At 39.4% G+C, this 25,867-nt stretch overlaps 2 protein-coding genes and 3 pseudogenes across 3 annotated transcripts in view; 3 read left to right on the forward strand and 2 right to left on the reverse strand.

Moving 5' to 3' along the window:
- The window catches only part of LOC144628960 (uncharacterized), a 469,155-nt gene that overhangs the window by 433,610 nt on the left and 9,678 nt on the right, over positions 1–25,867 (reverse strand). Inside the window, 1 exon segment of the mRNA XM_078487085.1 lies at positions 25,570–25,865. Within this exon segment, the coding sequence (XP_078343211.1) occupies positions 25,570–25,865 (296 nt within the window).
- On the forward strand, positions 1,677–8,992 carry LOC144628110 (calcium-independent phospholipase A2-gamma-like). Its single transcript, XM_078486170.1, has 6 exons — positions 1,677–2,331; positions 3,177–3,443; positions 4,340–4,397; positions 5,761–5,952; positions 7,088–7,286; positions 8,506–8,992. Exons 1-6 carry the CDS (start codon positions 1,901–1,903, stop codon positions 8,751–8,753), a joined length of 1,395 nt encoding a protein of 464 aa, XP_078342296.1. The 5' UTR covers positions 1,677–1,900; the 3' UTR covers positions 8,754–8,992.
- LOC144667414 (melanocortin receptor 5-like) lies at positions 11,259–12,468 on the reverse strand (annotated as a pseudogene).
- Positions 12,956–17,670, forward strand: LOC144628069 (melanocortin receptor 5-like; annotated as a pseudogene). Its single transcript, XR_013566198.1, has 2 exons — positions 12,956–13,009; positions 16,653–17,670. The product of XR_013566198.1 is annotated as a melanocortin receptor 5-like (transcript).
- Positions 18,917–20,931, forward strand: LOC144628561 (uncharacterized; annotated as a pseudogene).

Raw genomic sequence — 25,867 nt, forward strand, 5'->3', positions numbered from 1 at the left:
AAAAAAAATCGTGTAAATAAAAATTCCTTTCGCTTGCTGAATGAGCGCGTAATGTTTTTATATTAACGAAATAAACGAGCGATGAATCAGGTTGGCTACCGTTAAAGTCATTGCAGTGGTGAACAAATTTGTGTTTCTCTGCTATAATGTACTTACGTTTCTTTAATACTTAATGCTTAGTTTGGTTTTCCTTTCAAATATATAAATATAAACGTCTAAGCCCAGACGTGAGTCCACATAGATTTGGGCCAGCAAGTATTCTTTGAAAATGTCATTAAAATTGAAAGCCAGAATCGCGTTTTTATTGTGTCTGTGTGTTTCCAGGAAAAATAAATCCCCTAAAGAGACATCATTGTTGCTCTAATTTCTTAACATTGCTGTTACATTCACCCAAAGAAGACTTTTCCCTGAGAAACAAATTTTCGCAATTTTCTGACAAGAAATTTATCGCTCTGGGTTTCAAATCTCGTCTCAACGTAATTTAATATCAATTACTTTCAAAGCTCGAAAATTAACTCCTGTTACAGATTCAGTTTCTTTTTTTTTTTTTCAATATTAGTTCAAAACTTTAGGCTTTAAGAAAATTTTCCATGTACATGAGAAAATAATAATATCGCAAGTACAATTTTGTGCATGTAAATACCGTTTAAAATTTGACTTGTCTTACTTAGAAAAAATGCTGCCGCATTTGCTCGAAACAAAATATTCACCGAGGCATCTTAGGCCCGGTTCAGACGCCGATCTTTTCATGAGCCGAACCTAATTCCTTGAATTAAGTACATGAAAAGATCGGCGTCTGAATCAAATTAGAACGGCTATTTCAATATTTGGAACGGCTCAGCCGTTCTTCCCGCCTGGCTTGGCCGGGAATTTCGCCTGTGGAACGCCTTTGGAACGGCTTTGATTCAGACGCCGTACTTTTCATGTGCCGATCCTAATTCATAAATTATTATAATGTATTTCGACTGGTTTTATTGGAACTGTATTAGGAACGGCCTCGGAACGGCCAAAAAGTACGGCGTTTGAATCAAGAGGCGTACTTTTGTCAATTTGGGTCGGTCCAAATTCGAATTGAGTTCGGCTCATGAAAAGTCCGGCGTCTGAACCGGGCCTTATTAGTTATCCGCAAGAAATCTGCTCATTAATAAGCTGAAATTCTATTTGAAATCGCTACCCAGATTATTTTTCTTTTGCGTATGACCTCAAATCGACTTTCCAATCACCCGTGTATTTTGAATAGATCTGAGTTTGCATTGATTTGCTTTTCTTCATCTTGAACTGTACAGTGAATCGAAAGTGCCTGCCGTGTTTGAATTTACATATAGCTTATATTTGATCACAAAATTAAGCTGAAGCTTGTTCCGATCTTTCGGATTGATATTACAAAATTTACATGACATCAGGGGCTCCGAAATACAGCCGCAGAAACACTATGGAACTATAAATGTTGTTTTTTAATTTTCAAATTACCTCTATAACACTTGCGATGAACTGTGTTACGTTAAAGTATCTCCACGTTCAATGCAGCGAACACCTTCTGGCTTCAAAGACTTCTAGAAGATAATGTGAAGATGGAGAAACAAAATCTGACTGATATCTGACACCGAAATCGAAACGAAACCGACAGGATTGGAGCCAGTCCCTTGCAATAGCTAAGCTATACCCGAGTAGGACTGGGCACAATCACATCAAATATGGCGGACAAACCGGCAAGAAATCAAAATCGGACTTGTCGACTTTTCAGGGTTATATTTTAGAAAGCTGATCGATTTGCGAGCCGAGGATTGCGATGCTGATCTTTCATACCTGGCAAGGGACAATTTCTAGTGAAAATATGTGCATTAGGATTTGCAGATTGCTGACTTTGTGCTTAAAAATGTGAACTGCATATCAAGGTCAAATGTTGGCGCTTCTTACAAAACATGTTTTGCAACTGAAAAAGACTGTGACAGCTCCGTTAAAATTGACCTCAGCTTTTTATAGGACATTTCCATCAACTACAGAAACGTCAGGATCTTACGTACCACTGAAAACCGTTGCCAGCATCCAGAATCGAACACGTTCACTCGTTCAAGCTCTGAAAACGGCCAAGAATGAGCAGTCGAGATTGATTCGTCTGGAGGAATTCACCGACCACGTTCTTCGCTATCAAGGTGTGAGCAGAAGTCAGGCTATACGAGAACAAGCGATAAGCACCTTGCTGGATATTAGAAAGAAGGGAAATAAGGAGGTCCGTAAAGAAAGCCAGAAAGCGTTGGCTCTATTGGGGTGGGTGGATCCTGTCAAGGGGAGAGGGATCAAAGTATTGTCCATTGATGGAGGTGGATCCAGGTAAATAATATGCACTTATTGACTGAGTGAGAGGGCTGGTATGAACTACACAAAATGCAGCCTGACGTGTGGGAGGTGCAGTGGCCTAATGGTGCACTTGACTCCCAGTCTGCAGAGTATGGCGGAACTCAACAAGATCTTGCACGTGCAGAGCCATTTTTGCCGCATGCTGTTGTAATATGACCGGAACTCAGGAACTCACACATACATGGTTGATGTCTTGTTGATGTCATGTGCAATGCTGCATTTCTGTTGTGCGCAATAAACATTTAGAAAAAGGCTTGCACGTGCAGTGCACTTGCCATACTCTGCAGACTGGCTGGACTTTGGATCACGTGGCTAGGGTTTGAGGGCTGGCCAGTGACATTGTGTTGTACTGTTCCTGGGCAAGACACTTTACACTCACAATGTCTCTGCACCCAGGTGTATAAATGGGTACCAGCAAATTGAATGCTGGGGGTACATAACCCTGTGATGGACTAGCATTCCCATCCAAGGGGTGGAGGGGGGTAGAAATACAAGTTTCTAGTCCCAACGTGCTACTGAAACCAGGATAAGCTGGCCAGTCTGATGGGCCACTTGTCTGGAATGCAGACTTGACCTTAATCGTGCAAAGTGAATAAAAGCAAAAAAACATTTTTCTAACTCTGTCAAGGCAAAAACTTGAAAACAAATTTTTGTTAAAACATTATAGGATTAATAGTCACTACTAAATCATACAGACATTGTCATACATGTCAGTAAAAATGCCTCTGGACACAGGACAGGGAACGCAATATTCTACACATTAGATTTTACTCTTCTATTGTAATGACAACCTTTTTCACCTTTATTTTCTGCATTAGAGGGCTGATTACCATTGAAATCCTGAAAAGAATTGAAGAACTGTGCAACAAGGAGATTCATGAGTTATTCGACTTAATCTGTGGCGCTTCAACGGGCGCCATCCTAGCATTTTTGATTGGCATCAGAAAAATGCCACTAGAGGAGTGTGAACGCACCTATAGAAAGCTCAGCATGGCTATATTTGAGCAAAATACTCTAATCGGGACTGGAAAATTGTTCTGGAATCATGCTTACTACGACACTGCAAAGTTTGAGCAGATACTCAAGTAAGTATGACTTTTTGTGTAACAATGTGACAAAGAGATAGATAGAAACTCCTTTCAGCCAGTCAGGTTTGCAATTTAGGTCATCTTAGAAATTGTTTAAAGGATTTTTGTTTATGAATCTTGAGGACAAAAGTGCACTTGTGGGTTTTGCCTGCCTTCTATCCCGGGGGGGGGGGGGCTCTCTCTTTTTTTTTGGGGGGGGTTGTTTTTTTTTTTAATAATTTTTTCTTTTTTTTCTTTTTTTTTTTTTCCTCAGATAAATCACTCTAAACCCTACCCCCCCCCCCCCCCCCCCCCCCCCCTTCTATATGCATTCCATAGCATCAGGGTTTTCAAAACAAGCTGGCACCGGCCGGAGTTCCACCGGCTACTTGATTTTATGTCACTGGTTACTTTGGCCATAGCAATCAGCTTTTTTTTTTGGGGGGGGGGGGGGGGGGGGGGGGGGGGGGGGGGGGGGGGGGGGGGGGGGGGGGGGGGGGGAGGGGAATGTGAGTCACAAGCTCAGCTTGCCACAGCCGCCTACTCTTCCAGTTGCTGACGCCTAATCCAAAACATTTTGAAATCCCTGAGCATTGATACGAATTCAGTACATTCCTTTTATTGCTTTGCCATATTTGTCCACAAGGGCTGTACTGGAAAATATTGTTGTTGGTCTTGTCAGTATCAGTTGAGCACAGTGAGGTCTATACATATTCTCCCAATATAGTCCTTAGGAGATTTATTACACAACTTTGTTATTTAAAATAACTATAATAAACTGCAGAAGAAAAAGATGAAGGTGAACTTTAAAAGATCTGAAATCAGGCAAGTCAGTAAAAGCCTATTTTTTTTTACAAAATGTTGTAGAAAAAAAAAATAGTACTACATGCTTAAACGTTTTTTGTTGCCAAAAGGAATGAAAGTGGAGATGAAAGGTTGATAGATTCTGCAAAGGACACAACTATTCCCAAGGTATTTGTAAACCAAGTGTTTTAATAATTAATGCAATATTTACCTGGCCCCAGTTGTTCAAGGGATGAACACGTGGATGGCATAATCCATTCTTTCTCAAACTCATTAATAATTCATCAAGTTAAAACAAAAAAAATCATAACCGTGATGGAGGTTTGGATACCGGATCTTAATAAGCATAGATTTTTACGATTTTATTTTTCCGATTACTCATAGTATTTTTTTATTGAGAAGATATATCAAACACTCGAGACAGTGTTTCATCGGCTTTCCAAACATCTCCAATTTCGTCAAAAATACTCTGCGGTGGGTCATATTTTTAACTCTCTTCTCGGTGTTTGGATATCCCAATAAAACACTGTCTCTCATGTTTAATATATTACTTTTCATCTAGAACAACCAGAGCCTGATTAATAGGCCCTATCCTGCGGTAGAAAAGGTTAAAATTTAGGGTTTAATCATGAATAATGTTACTCAGTTCTTAGTTCTTGTGCACTCTCCCTGCAAATGTATTCACTGCCTATTTCGATTTGGAGTACAGTGGAATCCAATTTTCTTGATCCTCCAAGGAAATCAAATATTGGTTGGAGAAATTGGGTATTTAGAGAAATCAGGGGTAAATTTGGGATTGACTGAGTGAAGGAAACGCATGGGAAAAACTAATTGTTTTGTGTTATTGGGAGGGTTAAGAAATCAGAATTTCACTGTATTTTATTCTGGGAGGATGATAGTAATGTAAGTTAATATTGTAAAAAAATGTAAAAGTTAGATGCCGTTCAACATATTTTCTGGGGAGGAGGTAGGCGATTACAACCAGAATATATTTTTTGTCATCAGCAGACAGATGGGCCTAAAACAAGGAGGCTTAAAAGTTAGACAAAAGTGGGAGGGAGAGGGGGTATAACTGGCAATTTACTGTATTTAAATGGCTATCATCTTATTATACAAACCAGCATCAATCATAAGATTGACACCAAGTCTGGCATCTTAGTTATCCGCTTATTGAGTATTATGCCTCGACAGAAAAAGGACAGAGCCCGTAGATGGATGAGCTTGCATTTTGAGTCATAGCCACTAATTAGGTTCAGTCAACTCTCTCTAAAATGGACACCAACAGGACCGGCTCCAACTGTCCATTTTAGAGAGGTGTCCGTCTTATAGGGAAATAAGTTATAGTAAAGTGACTGAAAAATGGCAGGAACGGGACCAACGCCAGGTGTCCATCTTAAAGGAGTGTCTGTCTTATAGAGGTGTCCGTTAAGAGAGAGTTGACTGTATAGCCCAAAGGTTTCATGCAAAGCCTGTTGAAGAAGTAAGATTTAAAACTTTTGTAACAGTTGTGTCTATTCTCATGTCAGTACAGGTGGCTGCTGTGTCCACAGTAGTGAACCATTCCATCCTGTTGCCGTATGTGTTCAGTAACTACACCCATCCTTATGGTTCCATGTCCAAGTTTCCTCAGAGCTGTAAGCACAGGCTGTGGGAGGCGCTCAGAGCATCTACTGCTGCACCTGGCTTCTTTGAGGAGTTTAAACTTGGGCATGACATTCATCAGGTAACAAGTATAAATTTACATCCCTCCAAGTTCAAATGCCTTTAGTTATTAATTCCTTCTATGCAACCTTGCTACTTGTTTGCTTCAGAAAATATATATAAAAAATAAGAAGTTTCTTGCTTTCTTGCATGTCTGGCTACTACCTTCCTATTTAAGCCTACCTACATGTACCTCCCTACTTCCTACCTACCTACCTACCTACCTACCTATACTACCTACCTACCTACCTACCTACCTACCTACCTATACTACCTACCTACCTACCTACCTACCTACCTATACTACCTACCTACCTACCTACCTACCTACCTACCTACCTACCTACATGTACCTCCCTACTTCCTACCTACCTACCTACCTACCTACCTACCTATACTACCTACCTATACTACCTACCTACCTACCTATACTACCTACCTATTACTACCTACCTACCTACCTTTCCTACCTACCTACCTACCTATTTTTTTTCTTCTTCTTCTTCTTCTTCTTCTTCTTCTTCTTCTTCTTCTTTTTTTACTACCTACCTACCTACCTATACTACCTACCTACCTACCTACCTACCTGCCTGTCTCCTCTCTCTCCTCCTCCTCCTCCTCCTCCTCCTCCTCCTCCTCCCCCTACCTTCCTACCTACCTTCTTTCGATGGAAATCTAAAAAAAAAAACAAACAAACAAATTTTTGAATTATTTCAAACTTGCATTATACCTCAAAGTCTTTCAGCATTATGGAGAAATGGTTTTACTTATGTAAAGCTGCTCAAATTCACAGGAAAATCGAGAAAACATGTAAAAACTCGTGAAGTAGTGACACTTTCTTGTGCCATGTCGCATCAGATCAGCGTGCACGCTCAGGTTGAAGCGTTATGAGGGCCACAGTTTCTCAGTTTTTACTGTAAGTGTTTTTACCCTCGTTAAATAAAGTTATTATTATTATTATTATTATTATTATTATTATTATTATTAATAAGCATACGTCAGCGTGCACCCATGGGCAAATAGTAGACACTAAATTAACCAATCAGAACGCGCGCTTTACTTTAGTTGTGCCATAATTCCATTTGTTCGCTCGTTCATTCAAGTGCTGGCTCGCTCATTCACAGATCAACTCATATAAAATCTTTCGTTCATTACAGGACGGTGGCCTTCTGACAAACAACCCTTGTGCAATAGCTGTTCATGAAGCCAGACTCCTGTGGCCAGACGAGCCTTTCCAGTGCATAGTCTCTCTCGGTACCGGAAAGTACAAAGGGAGATCTGGCCCAAGTACTGTGGAGTTCAGCAGTTTACGAGAAAAACTGCTGAAAGTTGTGGCTAGTGCAACGGATACCGAAGGTAAAGATTACTGATTAGTGAGAAATACTTAAAATGAAGCATTTCTGTACAGCATTTTAAGAAAAGAAGTTTCAGGAATGACAAAAGTACGTACTAGTTAAAGTACCCGAATAATTTGCGATTCTTATTGGCACGTTTATGAGGTGTATGTATAGGAATCCGATGTGAAGTAATTTCCGTACAGTTCACTTTCTGAAAAAATTTGTAAATGAAAGACTGATAGCATTATGCCAAGTTTAAGGGATGTGGGTAGCTTGAAAGTATGCCGTTCCCTTATCCTTTTGTCATACATATCGGTCTATAAATTCGTCACTAACGAACGTATGTATGCAAAACGTGAAAACAACGCAGACATCTGGGTAGCGCGTTAAACCCTGGCCAAACGGTAATGCAAGTAGTCGCGAGTTGAACTTGCGTACAGACTTTCATTAGCTGGCCCATAGGCCAAACAGACTGGCAAGTTCACTCGCAAGTGCACGCAAGTTGTCAAAAGTGCCATTTCAATGCTACTGCGCACGCTGCGATTCAGTTCTTGAAGTAAACTTCAAGACTTGCGTCGACTTGCGTTGGGTGGCCAAACGGTGAAAAACTTGCGTTGACTTGCGTGCAAATTTGAAAGTCATCGCAAGTCAACGAAGTGCACGCAAGTCCTAGCCAAACGGTGTTGCAAGTGAAAAGTTACGTCTACTTGCGTCTCCGTTTGGCCAGGCCTTTAGATTGATTCTCGAACGCAAAAGTTCAAAACCGAGAAATTCCAAACAATCGGAAACGCTATATGAATCTCTGTAGAGTTGCGTCATTAGTATGGAATTTTTCAGCGTGTGTTGTTGTTGTTGTTGTTCTTTTAACAAAATTAAATACCTGGATGTAAAGGTCTTGCAAAACAGAGGAACAGGAAGTACTAGTCGCAAGTTAAACTTCCGTACAAACTTGCGTTGGGTGTCCAAACAGACTCGCAAGTTTACTGGCAAGTGCACGCAAGTTGCAAAAAAAGCCATGCAAACAAATAATTTGCGATTAACTTGCGTTGACTTGTGTTGGGTGGCCAAACAATGAATCAAAAACGTGCGCCGACTTGCGTGATTCCAACCAAAGTGAATGCGAGTCATCACAAGTTGACCAACGCAAATGCACGCAGGTCCTGAAAGCTTGCGTCTACTTGTGACTCCATTTGAGCAGGACTTAACATTCGTTTTTTTTTTTCACTTGTATTTGTCAGCTATCGACACTGTTCTCAGTGACATTTTACCAAAGAACGTTTATTTCCGGTGGAATCCAAACATGTCAGCGGATATACCCATGGACGAGGGTCGCATAGAAATGTTGGAACAGATCCAGTTCGATGCCAGAAGACATTTGGAAAAAGTTGACAGCAGTTTAAAAGCCTGCGCGAGAAGTCTGCTACAAAGCAAAACTGTTGTAGATCGCTCTGTGGACAAATTTAGGACTTGGTATAGGACTACGTGAGGCATTTGTTGAAAATACTTTACAGAGAATAAAGTTATGTTCGTTTTTGTTTTCAAATTAACAAGAATTCGTTTATACAGTACGACAGTTTGAAGACCTGTGCGAGAATTTAACTGCGGAATAAATATATTTTAACGGGTTTTACTTTAGGTATAGAATTACTTTGAGACGTTTCTTGTATATACGTTAAAGAGTTATAAACGTCAAAACTTGAATACGTTAAAATTTGTTACAATTTAACTGCGTTCAAAAATAATTAAATTTTATATCTTTTTTACCGTTGTGAGACTGACCTCTCGCGAGCGCGCAATCGATAAAGTTCCTGAAGATTCTGTTTAATTCCTAGACTCCAAAAAGTTATTATTTCTGTTTAGAGACAAAGAATTATCCGAGTGGAAATTTTAAATTCTTCACACGTTTTATTACAAAGAGAAGACAAACCAACGAAAAAGAATTGCACTGAAACGACCGTTCGGTTAGTGGTCGCAAATGTTTGAAAATTTAAATCGCAAATTATGCTTGTGAAGAAACTTTTTAGGCGTTGAGTTTTTTCGGGCGTACATTTGCCGTTCTCGTTAAAAAAAAAATTGGGTTTACCTCGATGTAAGAACTTGTGAATTTTTTCTTTGTTTTACTGTTTTTGTTACTGTTTTCCTGCTCTATATTGTTTTGAGAAGCTTTGTTGTCTAGGCCGTTCTTTGTTTTACGTCACTTGTCAGTCTCACAGGCTTTTACTCCAAGGATGAGCCAAACTTTCAGCTAGCAGAAGTGTACCTCGCTTCGCCCATTGCTACGAAAACGTGCAGGCTTCAGTTAAAGGGACTGTGTCACGGCTGGGTGAAATTTATTTTATTAAGTTTTGTCAAAAACTCGCTATGAAAGTTACTTTTTGAAAAGGAAATATTTTCTCTTGATCTTAAGGACAAAATCATAGCTTCATTGCAACCAAATTTGTCTCCAAGGCATTATAATTTAAAAATACAAGCAAACGAGATTAACTTTGAAAACTGTTCAGCCCAACAACATTTCAAAAAAACCTATACCACAACCCGTTTTAATCTTCTTCGATTTTGGCCAACCGTGAAATGTTCCTTCACTGCAATATTTCGCCGAATTTGATGCTCATTTTCCGTGCCTAAATTTGGCTAAAATCCATGACAAAGTGGTCTTTCGTTTGGAGTTGTTACTGGACGCGAATAACCTGCAAGTAGAAATTTACTTTTAACTGACTGAGGGCTTGGACTAAAGCTACACGTGTTGCGAATCAGTACCAAGACTGGGTCACAGTGTATTCTCAGTAAACATTTTTAGTGTCTTCCACAAGGCAAGTATAGACTTACTTCAAGTCGCTCGTTAGATTCGCGGAAGACCGCTGGATACGGAAACGGAGGGCACGCGCGGGCATGAGATACAAAATGGCGGAGGATCGTGGTGGAACAAGCGACGCTCGTTCCGAGCCATTCCTCGGCAAGTGTCATTTATTTTCCTGCGCGCGGGCGTTCACAGAAATTAATTTCGCGCGATTTCAAAGACGATTTTACTCAAGTGGTCTTTCGCGCTTGATTTCAAAGCAATTTTATTTAAGTAACTATAGATGCAAAGAAAAAACGAGCTACTTGGGGCAAGTCCAGGCAAGTACTGCACAAGAAATTAACAAAAAAATACATTAGTAGCGACCCCCTTTTCAATTGTGGCGTCATAGCCTTAAATGACGTCATTCAACAAAAAAGTCTCACACTGATCTTGGTTCCGCCATCTTGGATTTCAATATTTTTGGAAAAAGATGTCACAAAACCGCGAAAATTGATTTACATAAAGGAAAAAACATACATCAAAGCAGAAACTTGACATGCCAAAATTGTTTTCGATTAGTGTTGCGAAAGGCAGGAAGGAAAAATGTATTGTTCAGACCAAAATGCGTTTAAAAACTATGACTCCTAAAACTGAGAAATTGGAGTATAGGACTATCAGTAATACCGAATTTTCTCGATTAAACGCCGGGCCCCGAATAAACGCCGGGTCTCCAGGCTATATTTGAAAATAAACCCCTTAATTATTTATTCAAGGTTAAATATGCTTTGGAAATAATGTTTACGTATGTGGCTGTCAAAAATAATGAATAAAAAAATCATTTCTTAGAAACATAGGACTTGAACAAACTGCTGGAATCAAATAAACGCCGGCTCTATCGGGTCAAGTTTGAAATAAACGCGGGGGGCGTTTAATCGAGAAAATACGGTATGCTACTAAAAGCGCAGACCAAACAGGGAACATTTTTTTTGCGGCTAAATATTTTGAAAAAGATTTTTACCTAACTTCTTTTCCATATGGTAAAAAATTACAAAAACAAAATAGGAATAAAAAATATCAACCTATAAGGTGCGATTGGAATATAGTTTTATTTTCTCTTTACATTCGCATAAACGATAATTCTTGCGTTCAAGAATCGAAGGTTTATTGTTACAAGCATATAGTTTGCAAAGCTCTCTCAATGTTCAGTTCAGTTCAATTCATGGCGGGTTCCACAGCCTGGCAAGGAACTCTTAACACAAATTTTCTCATTTCTTTTTGGCGCAAACAGTAGATCAGTGGATTCAGTAGCGAGTTTAACATGGAACATGTGCGAACTAATGGCGACAACACTGAAAACACGGCTTCGTACTCTCCTTGTTTCTTCAGTCCCTTTGACTACTAACAGGAGAGTTAAGGCCATAGGAAGGAAGCTTAGCATCACAGCACTCACTACAAACACAGTTGTCTTGAGCGCTTTGCTTTCTTTAGCAAATCTTTCCACTTCTTCTTGGGGAAGCTGTTGGGTTTTGATCTTCTTTTCATGGCGACGTGTTTCACGATACAAAATAACATAGGCTGAGGCGATGAAGAGAACGCAGAAAATCATCGCTAGCGAAACTAATAAATTATGTACTAATTTTATAATGGCGTTTTGTGATACAAATCTAACTAGTTCAGACATAAAAGGGAACGCCCAAACTACAATCTCTGCCACCTTAATGTTCTGTTTAGTGACAAGGTATGGGTAGTAGACAGTGAATTTGATCGCTATCAGCCTCTCACAAGTAACTAACATCAGATGAAGCGACGAGCAAACAGACAGGACTCGCGTAAGAAGAAGTTGTGAAAAGCATTAGCCACCTTACTGTTGATACCATTAAGGAGATAAGTTGATTTCCAGGCAATAAACGAAGGTTGCACTAAAAGACCAGTGAAAATATCAGTCGCTGCTAAACAGGCCAGCAAGATGTTGGTGTTGCTCTGGAGTCTTGGTCTTTTTTTCACGGCCATTATTACCAGCACGTTGAGCAGAACTGTAAAGGGACAAGAGATGCCGTTAATGATGATGGTGATGATAAAACTCACCTCTTGCGGGGCATTTCGTGTGTCGCCTTCCGTTTTCATCTTTGTAACGTTTGTAAAATTTGATCCGGAGAGATTGGCCATGTCGACTTGAAAGCGCAATGAAGGTCATGAAGGTAAACTGTCTTCATGGGTCAACTCATGGGTTTTTATTTGTTATCTTAAGTAATTTACCGCCACGCAATTAGTGTACAAATGTTTTCCACCAAATTTTCCCATGCATTAGCTAACACTAATGCGCGGCTAATCTTCGATCTGTTATTGTTTATCAGTAATTAAATTAATTTTTCCCTTGTCTTTCAGGTTTGTTTGCAGTTCTATTCTACTCATAAATGTAGCTATTCCGGCAGAATAAGTGAAGCACCGATCCTTTTTTTTGACAGCTCGAGGAACCGAATCTGGGGAAAAACATTTTCAGGGCTGTCCAAAATAATCAGCGTCGTTAAAAGTTGGTAAAAATACTTTTCTATCCGAAACTAAATGGCGAAATCAACATTCCAACTGCAGATAAGCCAGAGAGGTTTGTTTCTAGGTGTACAAATGTTTTTCGTTAATGTTTTCCCATGCTTAAATTGTTTGAGCTAGTTTCGTTTTTTAATTATCTGCACGGCTACTTAATTACTGATAACCAATAATTGATCGATGAGAAGCCGGAAAATAGAGTAATACATGGGAAAGTTTGCTCGAGGACATTTGTACATTAATTCGTGGCGGCAAATCACTAAAGTTAACAACTTAAAACCCATATGTTGACCCATGAAGACAGTTTTCCTTCATGACCTTCATTGCACTTTCTCGACATGGCCAATCTCTCCGGATCAAATTTTACAAACGTTACAAAGATGACCACGGAAGGCGACACACGAAATGTCCCGCAAGAGGTGAGTTTTATAATCACCATCATCATTAACGGCATCTCTTGTCCCTTTACAGTTCCGCTCAACGTGGCCGATGATTTTTACAACTTCTTTTTACGCGTCTTGTCTGTTTGTTCGTCGCTTCATCTGATGTTAGATACTTGCGAGAGACTATTAGGAATCAAATTCACTGTCTACTACCCTTACATTGTCACTAAACAGAACATTAAGGTAGCTGAGATCGTTGTTTGGGCGTTTTCTTTTATACTTGTGCACTTGTTACATTTATATGGAAAAACTCCGTTATAGAAATAATGCAGAATTTATTAGTTTCGCTAGCAATGACTTTCTGCGTTGTCTTCATCGCCTCAGCCTATGCATTTTTGTATGATCGTGAAACACGTCGCGACGAAAAGAAGATCAAAACCTTACAGCTACCCCCAGAAGAAGTGAAAAGATTTGCTAAGGAAAGCAAAGCGCTCAAGACAACTGTGTTTGTAGTGAGTGCTGTGATGCTAAGCTTCCTTCCTATGGCCATAACTCTCCTGTTAGTAGTCAAGGGACTGAAGAAACAAGGAGAGTACGAAGCCGTGTTTTCTGTATTGTCGCCATTAGTTTGCACATGTGCCATGTTAAACTCGCTTCTGAATCCACTGATCTACTGTTTGCGCCAAAAAGAAATGAGAAAATTTGTGTTGCGATTTCCTTGCTAGGCTGTGGAACCAGCCAGGAACTGAACTGAACTGTACATTGAGGGAGCTTACTATAAAACCTAAAAATAAACTTTGCATCACTTCGATGAGGATCGTGTCGATTCTTGAACGCAAGAATTGCTTCCTTTTTGTTTATGCAAAGGTAAAGAGAAAATAAAACTTTATTCAAAGGGCACCTTAGTAGTTTGATATTTTATTTGATATCAATTTTTCTTTTTTGCATTCCTGATAGCCATGTACTTCGATTGCTCAATTTTCGTTGTCTTGTTAAAACATGCCAACTTCCATTTCAAACAAAGACGCTGAAACATACGAAAACAGTGCTTAAAGGGATTGTGTCACGCTGTATGTGATTTGCCCACCCGCATGAACTATGTTGCGAAATTATTCTATGATTCTCAATGACAACCATTGTTCCCGCAGCCAAATGTGTTTCCCGGCGTATTTTAGTTCCCAGATTACTTTACTGTTCCGCCGCCTTTTTCACCCAACGCAATCCGTCATCTTCTCACTTGGCCATCCGTACCATCTTGCATTTGTTGTTTATATCCCTCACTGTTTAGATGTTTTTTTATATTTAACAAATTTGTGGCAATTCCTATGCCAAGTTTGGCTAAAATCCGTGACACGGTCCCTTTAAGAAAAACGCACAATGTCCTGGGTGGAAACTTTTTAATGTGACATGGTTCTTAGGAAGACCAATCTGGGTGTGGTTCAAGCCTTTTTTTTTACCTAGAAAAGATACTATTTTCACGTCTGATCGGTCTAGACCGCTGACACAGTATGACGGCGTTTTTCGGTTCTTCACGTGCAACCAAAACAAAAGCCTGAGAGCGTTTTGTCTTGAACACCCGAAGTGCATGAAGGCAAATTTCTTCTTGGCGAATTTTATGTGTTCGAATTCGTAGCATCGGAGTTCATTTTTCCTGTGGGCCGGTAAATTACCAGTAATGCATTTATTTCAGTAGACATAAAATTAAGAAAAGTAACAATGTAATGAGACTAATTAACAATCATCTACTGAGATGGTAGGAAAACTAGTGGAAAATATTAACCGACCCGCATGGCCGCATTTGAGGGGTTTGAATAGCTAATCAGACCGTATGAAAAACACTATTCGTTTGTCTGAAGTCAGCTGCTAATTCATTGAGTCAAAAGAGTTCTAGAAATGAAAAAAAAAATTGGCAGAGAAGAGCACAAGAGATCGGCTTCGTTAGAAATTACGAACAATAGTTTTTTTATCCGAAACGAAATGCAGAAATTAACATTGAAACCACGCATAAGCCAGAAAGGTTCATTTGTAAGTTTACAAGTGTTTATCGTTAATATTTTCCCATGCTGCAATCATAACAAGTTGTTTATAAATTTGAAACTCAGTTAATTAGGCCAATAAATTGAATTTATCATGCGCGGTTACTTAAATTATTTAATTCGGTTCGGTAGCGGGGGTATCTTCCGCTGTCCTCTTTTATCAGTTAGTCTAATTTGGGGTTATTTTCTTCATTAACAAGGTCTGACCAACAAAAAAAAAGGCCGCAAATAGACAAAAGTTGCCGAAAGATGCGTCTACTAACGAATCCATTTGGCCAGGACTTGCGACGACTTCCTTTCACTTAGGTCGAGAGGAACTTGCACGTACGTCGGCACAAGTTTTTCTCCCTTTGGCCGCAAAAGTCCGAACGCAAGTCGATAGCACGTCATTCATTCTTATTTTGGTTATATTTTGACCGAAAAAAAATGAAAGAAAGAGCTTGGAAGTTTGTATTTCGAGTCACCCCGCGCATCAGTAATTATTCATCGTTTGATCCGCGTACGATCAAGGTGAAAAATCTTCGAATTGTTTCTAAATCTTTTACAGTTCTTAAAAGTACGCGCAGGTCTCATCCCGCATTAACGAGTACAGTCACTCTGGCCTTGCGGACACCGCGCTATTACGGACAGTCGCTAACGGACACCACGACCCGGCGAAAGAGGATTGACTGGAAATGACTCCGCACGGACCGCAACGGACCAAACGACGCCCGGCTGTCTAACGCGAGTTGACTGTAATTTACCGCCACGCATTAGTGCGCAAATGTTTTTCACTAAACTTTCCCATGCATTAGTCAGCTCAATAAAGCCGCTGTTCTTAATTTAAGTATTTTTTTCCGTTGTCTTTTAATTTTCTTTGCAGTTCCAGTCATCTGATAAACAGCCGAGTTGATTTTTGTTGGCCTGGGGTTTTTTTTTTGTTTGGGGGGTTTGGGGGTTTGGGTTTTTTTTTTTTTTTTTTTTATAATTTTTTTTTTTTTTAAAAAAAAAAAAAAAAAAAAAAAAAAAAAATTTAAAAAAATTTTCTTTTTTTGGGGGGGGGGGGGGGGTGTAGTTAATTTGGCAGGGTGAAACACAAATCATATCATTTCTTCCATCACAGCTCGTGGCATTGAATCTGGGAAAAAAAACATTTTCGTGGCTGTCCTAATTTTTAAGCTTCGTTAGAAATTGGGAACAATATTTTCCATCCGAAACTGAATGGCGAAATTATTTTGTTTCTTAGTTTGCAAATGTTTTTCGATAATGCTTTCCCAAGCTTCAATTGTTTCAGTTAGTTTATAAATTTTGTAACTCAATTAACCAGCCCAATAAATCGAGTCTATATAATGCATCATCAAAACTCGATCCACTGGCCTTATTAATTATCTGCGCGGTTACTTAATTACTGATAACCAATAATTGATCGAAGAGAAGCCGAAAAATAGAGTTGACTAATGCATGGGAAAGTTTGCTCGAGGACATTTGTACATTAATTCGTGGCGGTAAATCACTAAAGATAACAAATAAAAACCCATGAGTTGAACCATGAAGACAGTTTATCTTCATTGCGATTTATCGACATGGCCAATCTCTCCGGATCAAATTTTACAAACGGTACAAGGATTACCACAGAAGGCGACACACGAAATATCCCGCAAGAGGTGAGTTTTATCATCACCATCATCATTAACGGCATCTCTTGTCCCTTTACAGTTCTGCTCAACGTGCTGGTGATAATGGCCGTGAAAAGAAGACCAAGACTCCAGAGCAACACCAACATATTGCTGGCCTGTTTAGCAGCGACGGATGTATTAACTGGTCTTTTAGTGCAACCTTCGTTTATTGCCTGGAAATCTATTTATCTCCTTAATGGTATTACTCCTCAACAGTAAGGTGGCTGATGCTTTTCACAACTTCTTTTTACGCGTCTTGACTGTTTGCTCGTCGCTTCATCTGATGTTAGTTACTTGCGAAAGACTAATAGCGATCAAATTCACTGTCTACTACCCTTACATTGTCACTAAACAGAACATTAAGGTAGCTGAGATCGTTGTTTGGGCGTTTCCTTTTACATGTTCACTTGTTACATTTATATCGAAAAACTCCGTTACAAGAACAATGCAGAATTTATTAGTTTCGCTAGCAATGACTTTCTGTGTTGTCTTTATCGCCTCAGCCTATGTTATTTTGTATCGTGAAACACGTCGCCACGAAAAGAAGATCAAAACCCAACAGCTACCCCAAGAAGAAGTGGAACGATTTGCTAAAGAAAGCAAAGCGCTCAAGACAACTGTGTTTGTAGTGAGTGCCGTGATGATAAGCTTCCTTCCTATGGCCCTAACTCTCTTGTTAGTAGTTAAGGGACTGAGGAAACAAGGAGAGTACGAAGCCGTGTTTTCTGTGTTGTCGCCAACATTTCGCACATGTGCCATGCTAAACTCGCTACTGAATCCACTGATCTACTGTTTGCGCCAAAAAGAAATGAGAAAATTTGTGTTGCGACTTCCTTGCCAGGCTGTGGAACCCACCATGAACTGAACTGAAACTGAACTGAAATTTAGAAACCCTAACAATAAAATGCTTTGCATCACTTCGATGGGAAGCGTTTTGATTCGTAAACGCGAGAATTGCTTCCTTATTGTTTATGCGAAGGTAAAGAGAAAATAAAACTTTATTCCAAGGGCACCTTAGTAGTTTGATATTTTATTTGATTTCTTTTTTGTTGCACCATATTTCTGATAGCCCATGTACTTCAGATTGCTCAATTTTCGTTGTCTTGTTAAAACATGCCAACTTCCATTTCAAACGACAGGGAAAAATTGAAGACGCTGAAACTGATACGAAAACAGTGCTTAACAAAAATGCACAATGTCCTGGGTGGAAAAACTTTTCGATGTGACATGGTTCTAAGGAAGACCAATCTGGGTGTGGTTCTAGCCTTTTTTTTTAGCTAGAAAAGATACCATTTTCAGCGCTGACACAGTACGACGGCGTTTTTCGGTTCTTCACGTGCAACCAAAACAAAAGCCTGAGAGCGATTTGTCTTGAACACCCTAAGTGCATGAAGGCAAATTTCTTTTTGGCGAATTTCATGTGTTCGAATTTCGTAGCATCGGAGTTCATTTTTCCTGTGGGCCGGTAAATTACTAGTAATGCATTTATTTCAGTAGAAATAAAATTAAGAAAAGTAACAATGTTATGAGACTAATTAACAATCATCTACTGAGATGGTAGGAAAAAGTGGAAAATATTAACCGACCCGCATGGCCGCATATTTGAGGGGTTTGATCATGAATAGCTAATCAGACCGTATGAAAAACGCTATTCGTTTGTCTGAAGTCAGCTGCTAATTCATTGAGTCAAAAGAGTGTTTAGAAATGAAAAAAAAAAACTAATTGGCAGAGAAGAGCACAAGAGATCGGCTTCGTTAGAAATTACGAACAATAGTTTTTTATCCGAAACGAAAGGCAGAAATTAACATTGAAACCACGCATAAGCCAGAAAGGTTCATTTGTTAGTTTACAAGTGTTTATCGTTAATATTTTCTCATGCTGCAATCACAACAAGTGGTTTATAAATTTGGAACTCAGTTAATTAGGCCAATAAATTGAATTTATCATGCGCGGTTACTTAAATTATTTAATTCGGTTCGGTAGCGGGGGTATCTTCCGCTGTCCTCTTTTATCAGTTGGTCTAATTTGGGGTTATTTTCTTCATTAACAAGGCCTGACCAACAAAAAAAAAGGCCGCAAATAGACTGGCAAAAGTTGCCGAAAAATGCGTCTACTAACGAATCCATTTGGCTAGGACTTGCGACGACTTGAGAAAATCTCGACGAGTTTTTCTCCGTTTGGCCGCAAAAGTCCGAACGCAAGTCGATAGCACGTCATTCATTCTTATTTTGGTTATATTTTGAAGAATGAGCTTGGAACTTTGTATTTCGAGTCACCCCGCGCATCAGTAATGATTTATCGTTTGATCCGCGTACGATCAAGGTGAAAAAATCTTTTACAGTTCTTAAAAGTACGCGCAAGTCTCATCCCGCATTAACGAGTACAGTCAACTCTGGCCTTGCAGACACCGCGCTATTTCGGACAGTCGCTATTACGGACATAATCCACAGATCCTCGGCGAAAGAGGTTTGACTGGAAATGACTCCCACTATTACGGACTCTCGCTATAACGGACACTAAACGACGCCCCGAGCATGTCCGCTATAACGCGAGTTGACTGTAATTTACCGCCACGCATTAGTGCGCAAATGTTTTCCACTAAACTTTCTCATGCATTAGTCAGCTCAATAAAACCGCTGTTCTTAATTTAAGTATTTTTTCCGTTGTCTTTTAATTTTCTTTGCAGTTCCAGTCACCTGATAAGCAACCGACTAGTTAATTTGGCAGGGTGAAACACAAATCATTTCCTTCCATCACAGCTCGTGGCATTGAATCTGGGAAAAAAAACATTTTCGTGGCTGTACTATTCCATCCGAAACTGAATGGCGAAATTATTTTGTTTCTTAGTTTGCAAATGTTTTTCGATAATGCTTTCCCAAGCTTCAATTGTTTCGGTTAGTTTATAAATTTTGTAACTCAATTAAAAAGCCCAATAAATCGAGTCTATATAATGCATCATCAAAACTCGATCCACTGGCCTTATTAATTATCAGCGCGGTTACTTAATTACTGATAACCAATAATTGAACGAAAAGAAGCCGAAAAATAGAGTTGACTAATGCATGGGAAAGTTTGCTCGAGGACATTTGTACATTAATTCGTGGCGGTAAATCACTAAAGTTAACAAATAAACACCCATGATTTGACCCAGGAACACAGTTTATCTTCATTACGTTATATTGACATGGCCAATATCTCCGGATCAAATTTTACAAACGGTACAAGGATGACCACAGAAGGAGACACAAAAAATGTCCCGCAAGAGGTGACTTTTATCATCACCATCATCATTAACAGCATCTCTTGTCCCTTTACAATTCTTCTCAACGTGCTGGTGATAATGGCCGTGAAAAGAAGACCAAGACTCCAGAGCAACACCAACATCTTGCTGGCCTGTTTAGCAGCGACGGATGTATTAACTGGTCGTTTGGTGCAACCTTCGTTTATTGCCTGGAAATCAACTTATCTCCTTAATGGTATCGACAGTAACGTGGCTAAAGCTTTTCACAACTCTTTTATGCGAGTCTTGACTGTTTGCTCGTCGCTTCATCTGATGCTAGTTACTTGCGAGAGGCTGATAGCGATCAAATTCACTGTCTACTACCCATACCTTGTCACTAAACAGAACATTAAGGTGGCAGAGATCGTAGTTTGGGCGTTTCCTTTTATGACTGAACTAGTTAGATTTGTATCACAAAACGCCATCATTAGTACATTGTTTATTAGTTTTGCTAGCGATGATTTCTTGCATTCTTGTCATCGCCTCAGCCTATGTATTTTTGTATCGTGAAACACGTCGCCACGAAAAGAAGATCAAAACTCAACAGCTTCCCCAAGAAGAAGTGGAAAGATTTGCTAAAGAAAGCAAAGCTCTCAAGACAACTGTGTTTGTAGTGAGTACTGTGATGCTAAGCTTCCTTCCTATGGCCATAACTCTCCTGTTAGTAGTCAAGGGACTGAAGAAACAAGGAGAGTACGAAGCCGAGTTTTATGTATTGTCGCCATTAGTTCGCACATGTGCCATGTTAAACTCGCTGCTAAGTCCACTGATCTACTGTTTGCGCCAAAAAGAAATGAGAAAATTTGTGTTACGAGTTCCTTGCCAGGCTGTGGAACCCGCCATAAACTAAACTAAACTGAACTTGAGAGAGCTTTGAAAACCTAACAATAAACTTTGCATCACTTTGATGAAGAGCGTGTCGTTTCTTGAACGCAAGAATTGCTTCATTTTTGTTTATGCGAAAGTAGAGAGAAAATAAAACTTAATTCCAAGGGCACCTTAGTAGTTTGATATTTTATTTGATTTCTTTTTTGTAGCACCATATTCCAGATAGCCATGTACTTCGATTGCTCAATTTCCGTTGTGTTATTAAAAAGTGCAGACTCCAATTTCAATTAACCCTATTCAGACCGGGGGGGGAGGCTTTTGAGGCCCGCGCTGACTTTGAACTTTTATAACTTTTTTAAGATTTAACCAAACGCTGCCAAACTTTCTGAGTTTTCCTAAAATTTATCTGGCAATAGATTGGTAGGGTTGGATGATGTGTCAGGAACTTGACATCACCATGGCAACGGCATTTTGATAGGCATGTTTTCCCAAATTTGTAATTTTGCGTGTTTCTGTTAATAAAAATCAACTTAAATGGCATTAGTTTTACATTTTTATGGGTTTAAAGCACATTTGAGTACTTTGCAATGATTTTGGGTGGTTTTCTGGCATTTTGGAAAAATTTTGAAATCCAAGATGGCGGATCCAAGATGGCGGCTGTTTTGACATCATGATGTAATTGTCACGTGATGTGACGTCACCATCCCACGTGACGTATACCAACAGAAAGAGTTTCGGACGTACAATACATCCTATAAGTTTCATGGTGATTGCTTAAATGTTCTGGAAGTTACATAGGGGGGGCTTCCTCAGGTCCAAAAAAGCCCGGTCTGAATAGGGTTAAACGACAGGAAAAAAATTAAAGACGCCGAAACCGGTTAGGAAAACGCTTAACAAAATCGCGCCGCTGGGGTCCGGATTGTAAAAAAGTTCACTGTCAAAAGTCTCTTAAGAGGCCAATCTGAGCGGGGCCCTAGCCTTTTTCATGCCTCATCTGTCTACGCCGTCGACACAGTACGATGGCATTCTTTTTTAACAGTGCATGAGAGCAAATATCCTTTTTGGCTAATTATATGTGTTCGAATTTCGTAGCGTCGGAGTCCATTTATCCTGTGGGCCGGTAAATTACTAGTGAAACATTTATTTCAGTAGGGGTCAAATCAAGAAAAGTACGCACGAGTCAACGCAAGTCGATTGCACGTCATTCATTCAGTCGTGGCTAGGGCTTTCCACAAGTTGCTCGGCAACTTGTTGGCAACTTTTCATGTTTCGAGCAACTTTTTCCCCTTTGAGCAACTTTTTTTTCCTTTCGAGATTTGCCTTAAAATGTTATTTGGACACTTCTGTTGCAGTAAAATTGCATAAAACTGCTTAAAAATCTTACATTTAAAGGAAAATTAGCAAATATATGGAGATATTTTTTAAATTCTTCTGGATTGTCCTAGCTAGAGGTTAATATGCTGCCTTCAGAAAATATGAGTACCATAAGGAACTCACCACCCAACCACCCAAGTATGATGTAATAATCTAGCAAGGGGTTAATATGCTGCCCTTAGATGACATGAGTTTCATTAGGAACTCACAACCAAAGTAAGACAAAAATCTATCACGAGGTTAAAATGTTGCCCTAAAATTATATGAGTTCCATAAGGAACTCACCACCCTAGTAACACAATAATCTAGCACGGGGTTAATATGCTTCCCTCAGATAACATGAGTTTCATAGGGAACTCACAACCAAAGTAAGACAATAATCTATCACGAGGTTAATATGTTGCCCTCAAATAACATGAGTTCCATACGGAACTATCAGCCAAGTAAGACATAATAATCTAGCACGAGGTTAATATGCTGCCCTCAGATTACATGAGTTCTATAAGGAACTCACCAACCGAGTAGGACATAATAATCTATCACGAGGTTAATATGTTGCCCTCAAATGAAATAAGTTCCATAAGGAACTCACAACCCAAGTAAGACATAATAATCTAGCACGAGGTTTTTCCTCAGATAAGATGAGTTCCATAAGGAACTCACGACCCAAGTAAGACCTTTTTGTCCGAAGGCGATACAAACGTTTTTGAAGATTAATGAAGTTTGCCGAAAATTTTCACGGAACATCTGAAAGGAGTCAAGAATGGTCCCTCAAAATGTCGCAGTGCTCGCAATGCTCGCAAAATTTTAGAGGGTGCTCGGTTTTTAGTGGAGGTAGGATTTTGAAAAGTGCTCGTTGCTCGCAAGGCTAATTTTTGTCAATGCTCGTGCTCGCAAAGTAAAACGCTGTGCTCGCATGCTCGCAAATGCTCGCAAAGACCATTTGATACCCCTTCTGAAGACGAACATCTGAAGACTCAATCCCATTCCTCATTAAAACGAAACAAAATTAATCAGCAAATTTGGAGAAATTTTCTTTATAAAGAACAGGGTTTTGGATTAGTTCGAGTAACTTTTTTCAATCAAAAGCAACTTTTTTGGATTTTTAGAACAACTTTAATTTCATGATGAGTTTAGCATTAAATGGAAACTCGGAAAAAAATTCGAGCACCTTTTTCAGAAATTTCAAGCAAGTTTCTGAATAATTTCGAGTAACTTGTGGAAAGCCCTAGTCGTGGCTTGAATATTAATTTATAAAACGTTTAAGTGCCCATAACTAAAAAAAATATTTGTTACTTGAATCAAAACATCACCCAATGAACAAGCTTTCGAGAACTGATTTTTGAGTATTTTATTCTATTATAAAAGCTATTTTTGATATTAACTGTATGTTATGGTTTTTCCTAAATTATGTGAGCTTATTGTTCAATTATTTTTAACTGTTTGTTAGAACATTGAGTACTGTTTAATGCACTAAAAAAGCGATGTTTAAAAATATATATGTGAACTTTCGTTACTGTTCAAAAATTGAAATGTCAGATAACCCAGAGAAGACTGAACTAGACTAATCAGCTTGAAAAAAAAACTACTTTTGTTTCTCGAAATTGATTTCAAACTGTGAAATAGAAAGCTTTTAAAAGAAACCACATACATTTGTAGACAGACCACAAGAATAAGCGATCTGATCACCTTACAGAAAGTGTTTTGGCTTAAAAAAAATATCCCAACAATAGGATTCAAGGCGGCACGGTAAGATTTTGTCCTGACTTCGTTACCTGTAATGAAATGAAGATAAAACGGTTTTCATTTTGACACAGGTAACCAACTAAACAAACTCATGAAATGTAAATTTCTTCGCTGCTTTAAAATCATTTTTTTTATTCTCTAAAGTCAAATGTCACGTTATCTCCAATCAGCATAAACGGTGCCCACTCAGAAACCTTGGTAAAACTGTTGTCTCTCATCCACTTCATGGCCTTGTAAAGTGAGTCACTGGCACTTTCTCCACGAGCAAGGTGTTCGTAGAAGCAATTCATGAACTGCTTTGTTGCACTGTCTTTTAAGGCCCACAGTGCCACCAACACTGAGCGCGCACCGGATCCTAAGAACGCGCGAGCGATTCCAACAACCCCTTCGGCCCTAATTTGTCCACGGCCACTGTGACAACAGCTTAGTACTACTAGTTTAGCTCGCAGTTGAACTTGTGAAATGTCAGACATCTTTAAAAGGTAGTCGTCTTCTTGTGGAATGCCAGAAGAAGAGCTTGGAGGGGCAAGCGCAATTTCTCCTCTTTCAGCATTTCCATGTGCAGCAAAATGTATCAAACTCACTGAATCTATCCTTTGAAGTACTGCCTGCTTCGTTGCGTGCTGTCCTAACAAAGGCTGAACACCCAGCAGTCGTCCAATCATCTCTGCTTCCTTTCTTGCACCAGGCAATGGTACAAAGTTTTTGTTGAGGCGTCCATTGTAACTCACCTCACCAACATCAGGATCCCCCACTATCAGAGCACCAGTCTGACTGTGATAATCTGCAGGACTGTCCTGAATGAGCTTGAGGGTCGTCAATGAAGGAATAAAGCGAATCCTGAAAGTGTCTGATAAATATTTTCCACTTTTATCGATTAAAGCTGCAAATGGAACACGGTACAAGTTGCGATCAGGAACAATGATGATTTCTGGCTCTTCAAGTAAGTCAGACACAGGATTGATGAGCATTTCGTGGAACAAAGCTAAACTCGGTTCTGGATTATCCTTATCCTTTGCATGTCGCAAAGCTGCGAGGCTCTTTTCCTGAGAAGAATCTGATTGTCCTGGCTCAATTTTATTTAAAGATCGATCTTCGCAGACCTCCTCGGGTAAAATACCAAAGCTGCGGAAACCTTTCGCCATGATAGCAAAAAATTCATCTAGATTTTCAGCTGGCTGTGCTAATCTTTTGTAAAGAGTCTTTTTATCCACTGCTATTTCTCGGAAAGAAATGACTCCGCTTGTCTTAAGAATCCAGAAAAACACTCTTTGATCATGGTAAGAAATGTACAGACAAGTGCAGTTGCTTTCTTTCGTCATGACATTTTCAATGCCAATCCATAATTGCGGATTAGCTGATATGTGTGTTTCAGCGGAGTACTGAGTTGCTATCAAGTCTGCTAAGGCTCTAGCCCGTCCCAGCTCAGCAACATAAAGAGCATTGTTAATATTTCCATCCCAACAAAACAATTCACTGAGCAGCTTGTAGGAAAAAACATGCATGTCTGCAAAGGATATCTTTATTTTATCACTGTCTGCATTAAGACCTCTCAAATCTTCGCATTTTTCAATACTTCGAAACAAGTAGGAAAAAGCCTTCTGGAACTTTCCTTGCGATAGCTTCGTCAATGTAAGGAGACGATAACACTGAAACTCAGTTTCAACGTTCTTGAACTAATGAAAGTGCCTTCTCAGCATATTCTTCGGCCATGACGTATTCACCGAGCGAGTGAAACACAGTTCCTAGGTTTACGTGAATTACTGCTTCTAACTCTCTGTCACCAATTTCAATGGCGATCGCAAGTGCTTTCTCATAGTATTCTTTTGCCTTGACATTATCACCAAGGAGTTCAAACACAGTTCCCAGGTTTCCGTAAGTTGTCGCTTCTCCTTTTCTGTCACCAATATTTTTTGTGATTGCAAGTGCTTTCTCAAGATAATCTTTACTCTTTCTATATTTTTTCGCAACTAAA

This window comes from Oculina patagonica, chromosome 10 (genome assembly GCF_052425735.1).
Source record: "Oculina patagonica isolate OP01 chromosome 10, crgOcupat, whole genome shotgun sequence".
In the NCBI taxonomy this organism is placed as follows: domain Eukaryota; kingdom Metazoa; phylum Cnidaria; class Anthozoa; order Scleractinia; family Oculinidae; genus Oculina; species Oculina patagonica.

What these genes read in the sequence shown, in the direction of transcription:
- LOC144628110 (XM_078486170.1), top strand. Translation starts at nt 1,901, where the DNA reads ATGTTGGCGCTTCTTACAAAACATGTTTTGCAACTGAAAAAGACTGTG. An exon ending in ATTGATGGAGGTGGATCCAG is followed by an intron (nt 2,332 to 3,176) that starts GTAAATAATATG and finishes TTTCTGCATTAG; the next exon opens with AGGGCTGATTACCATTGAAA. An exon ending in TAGTGCAACGGATACCGAAG is followed by an intron (nt 7,287 to 8,505) that starts GTAAAGATTACT and finishes TGTATTTGTCAG; the next exon opens with CTATCGACACTGTTCTCAGT.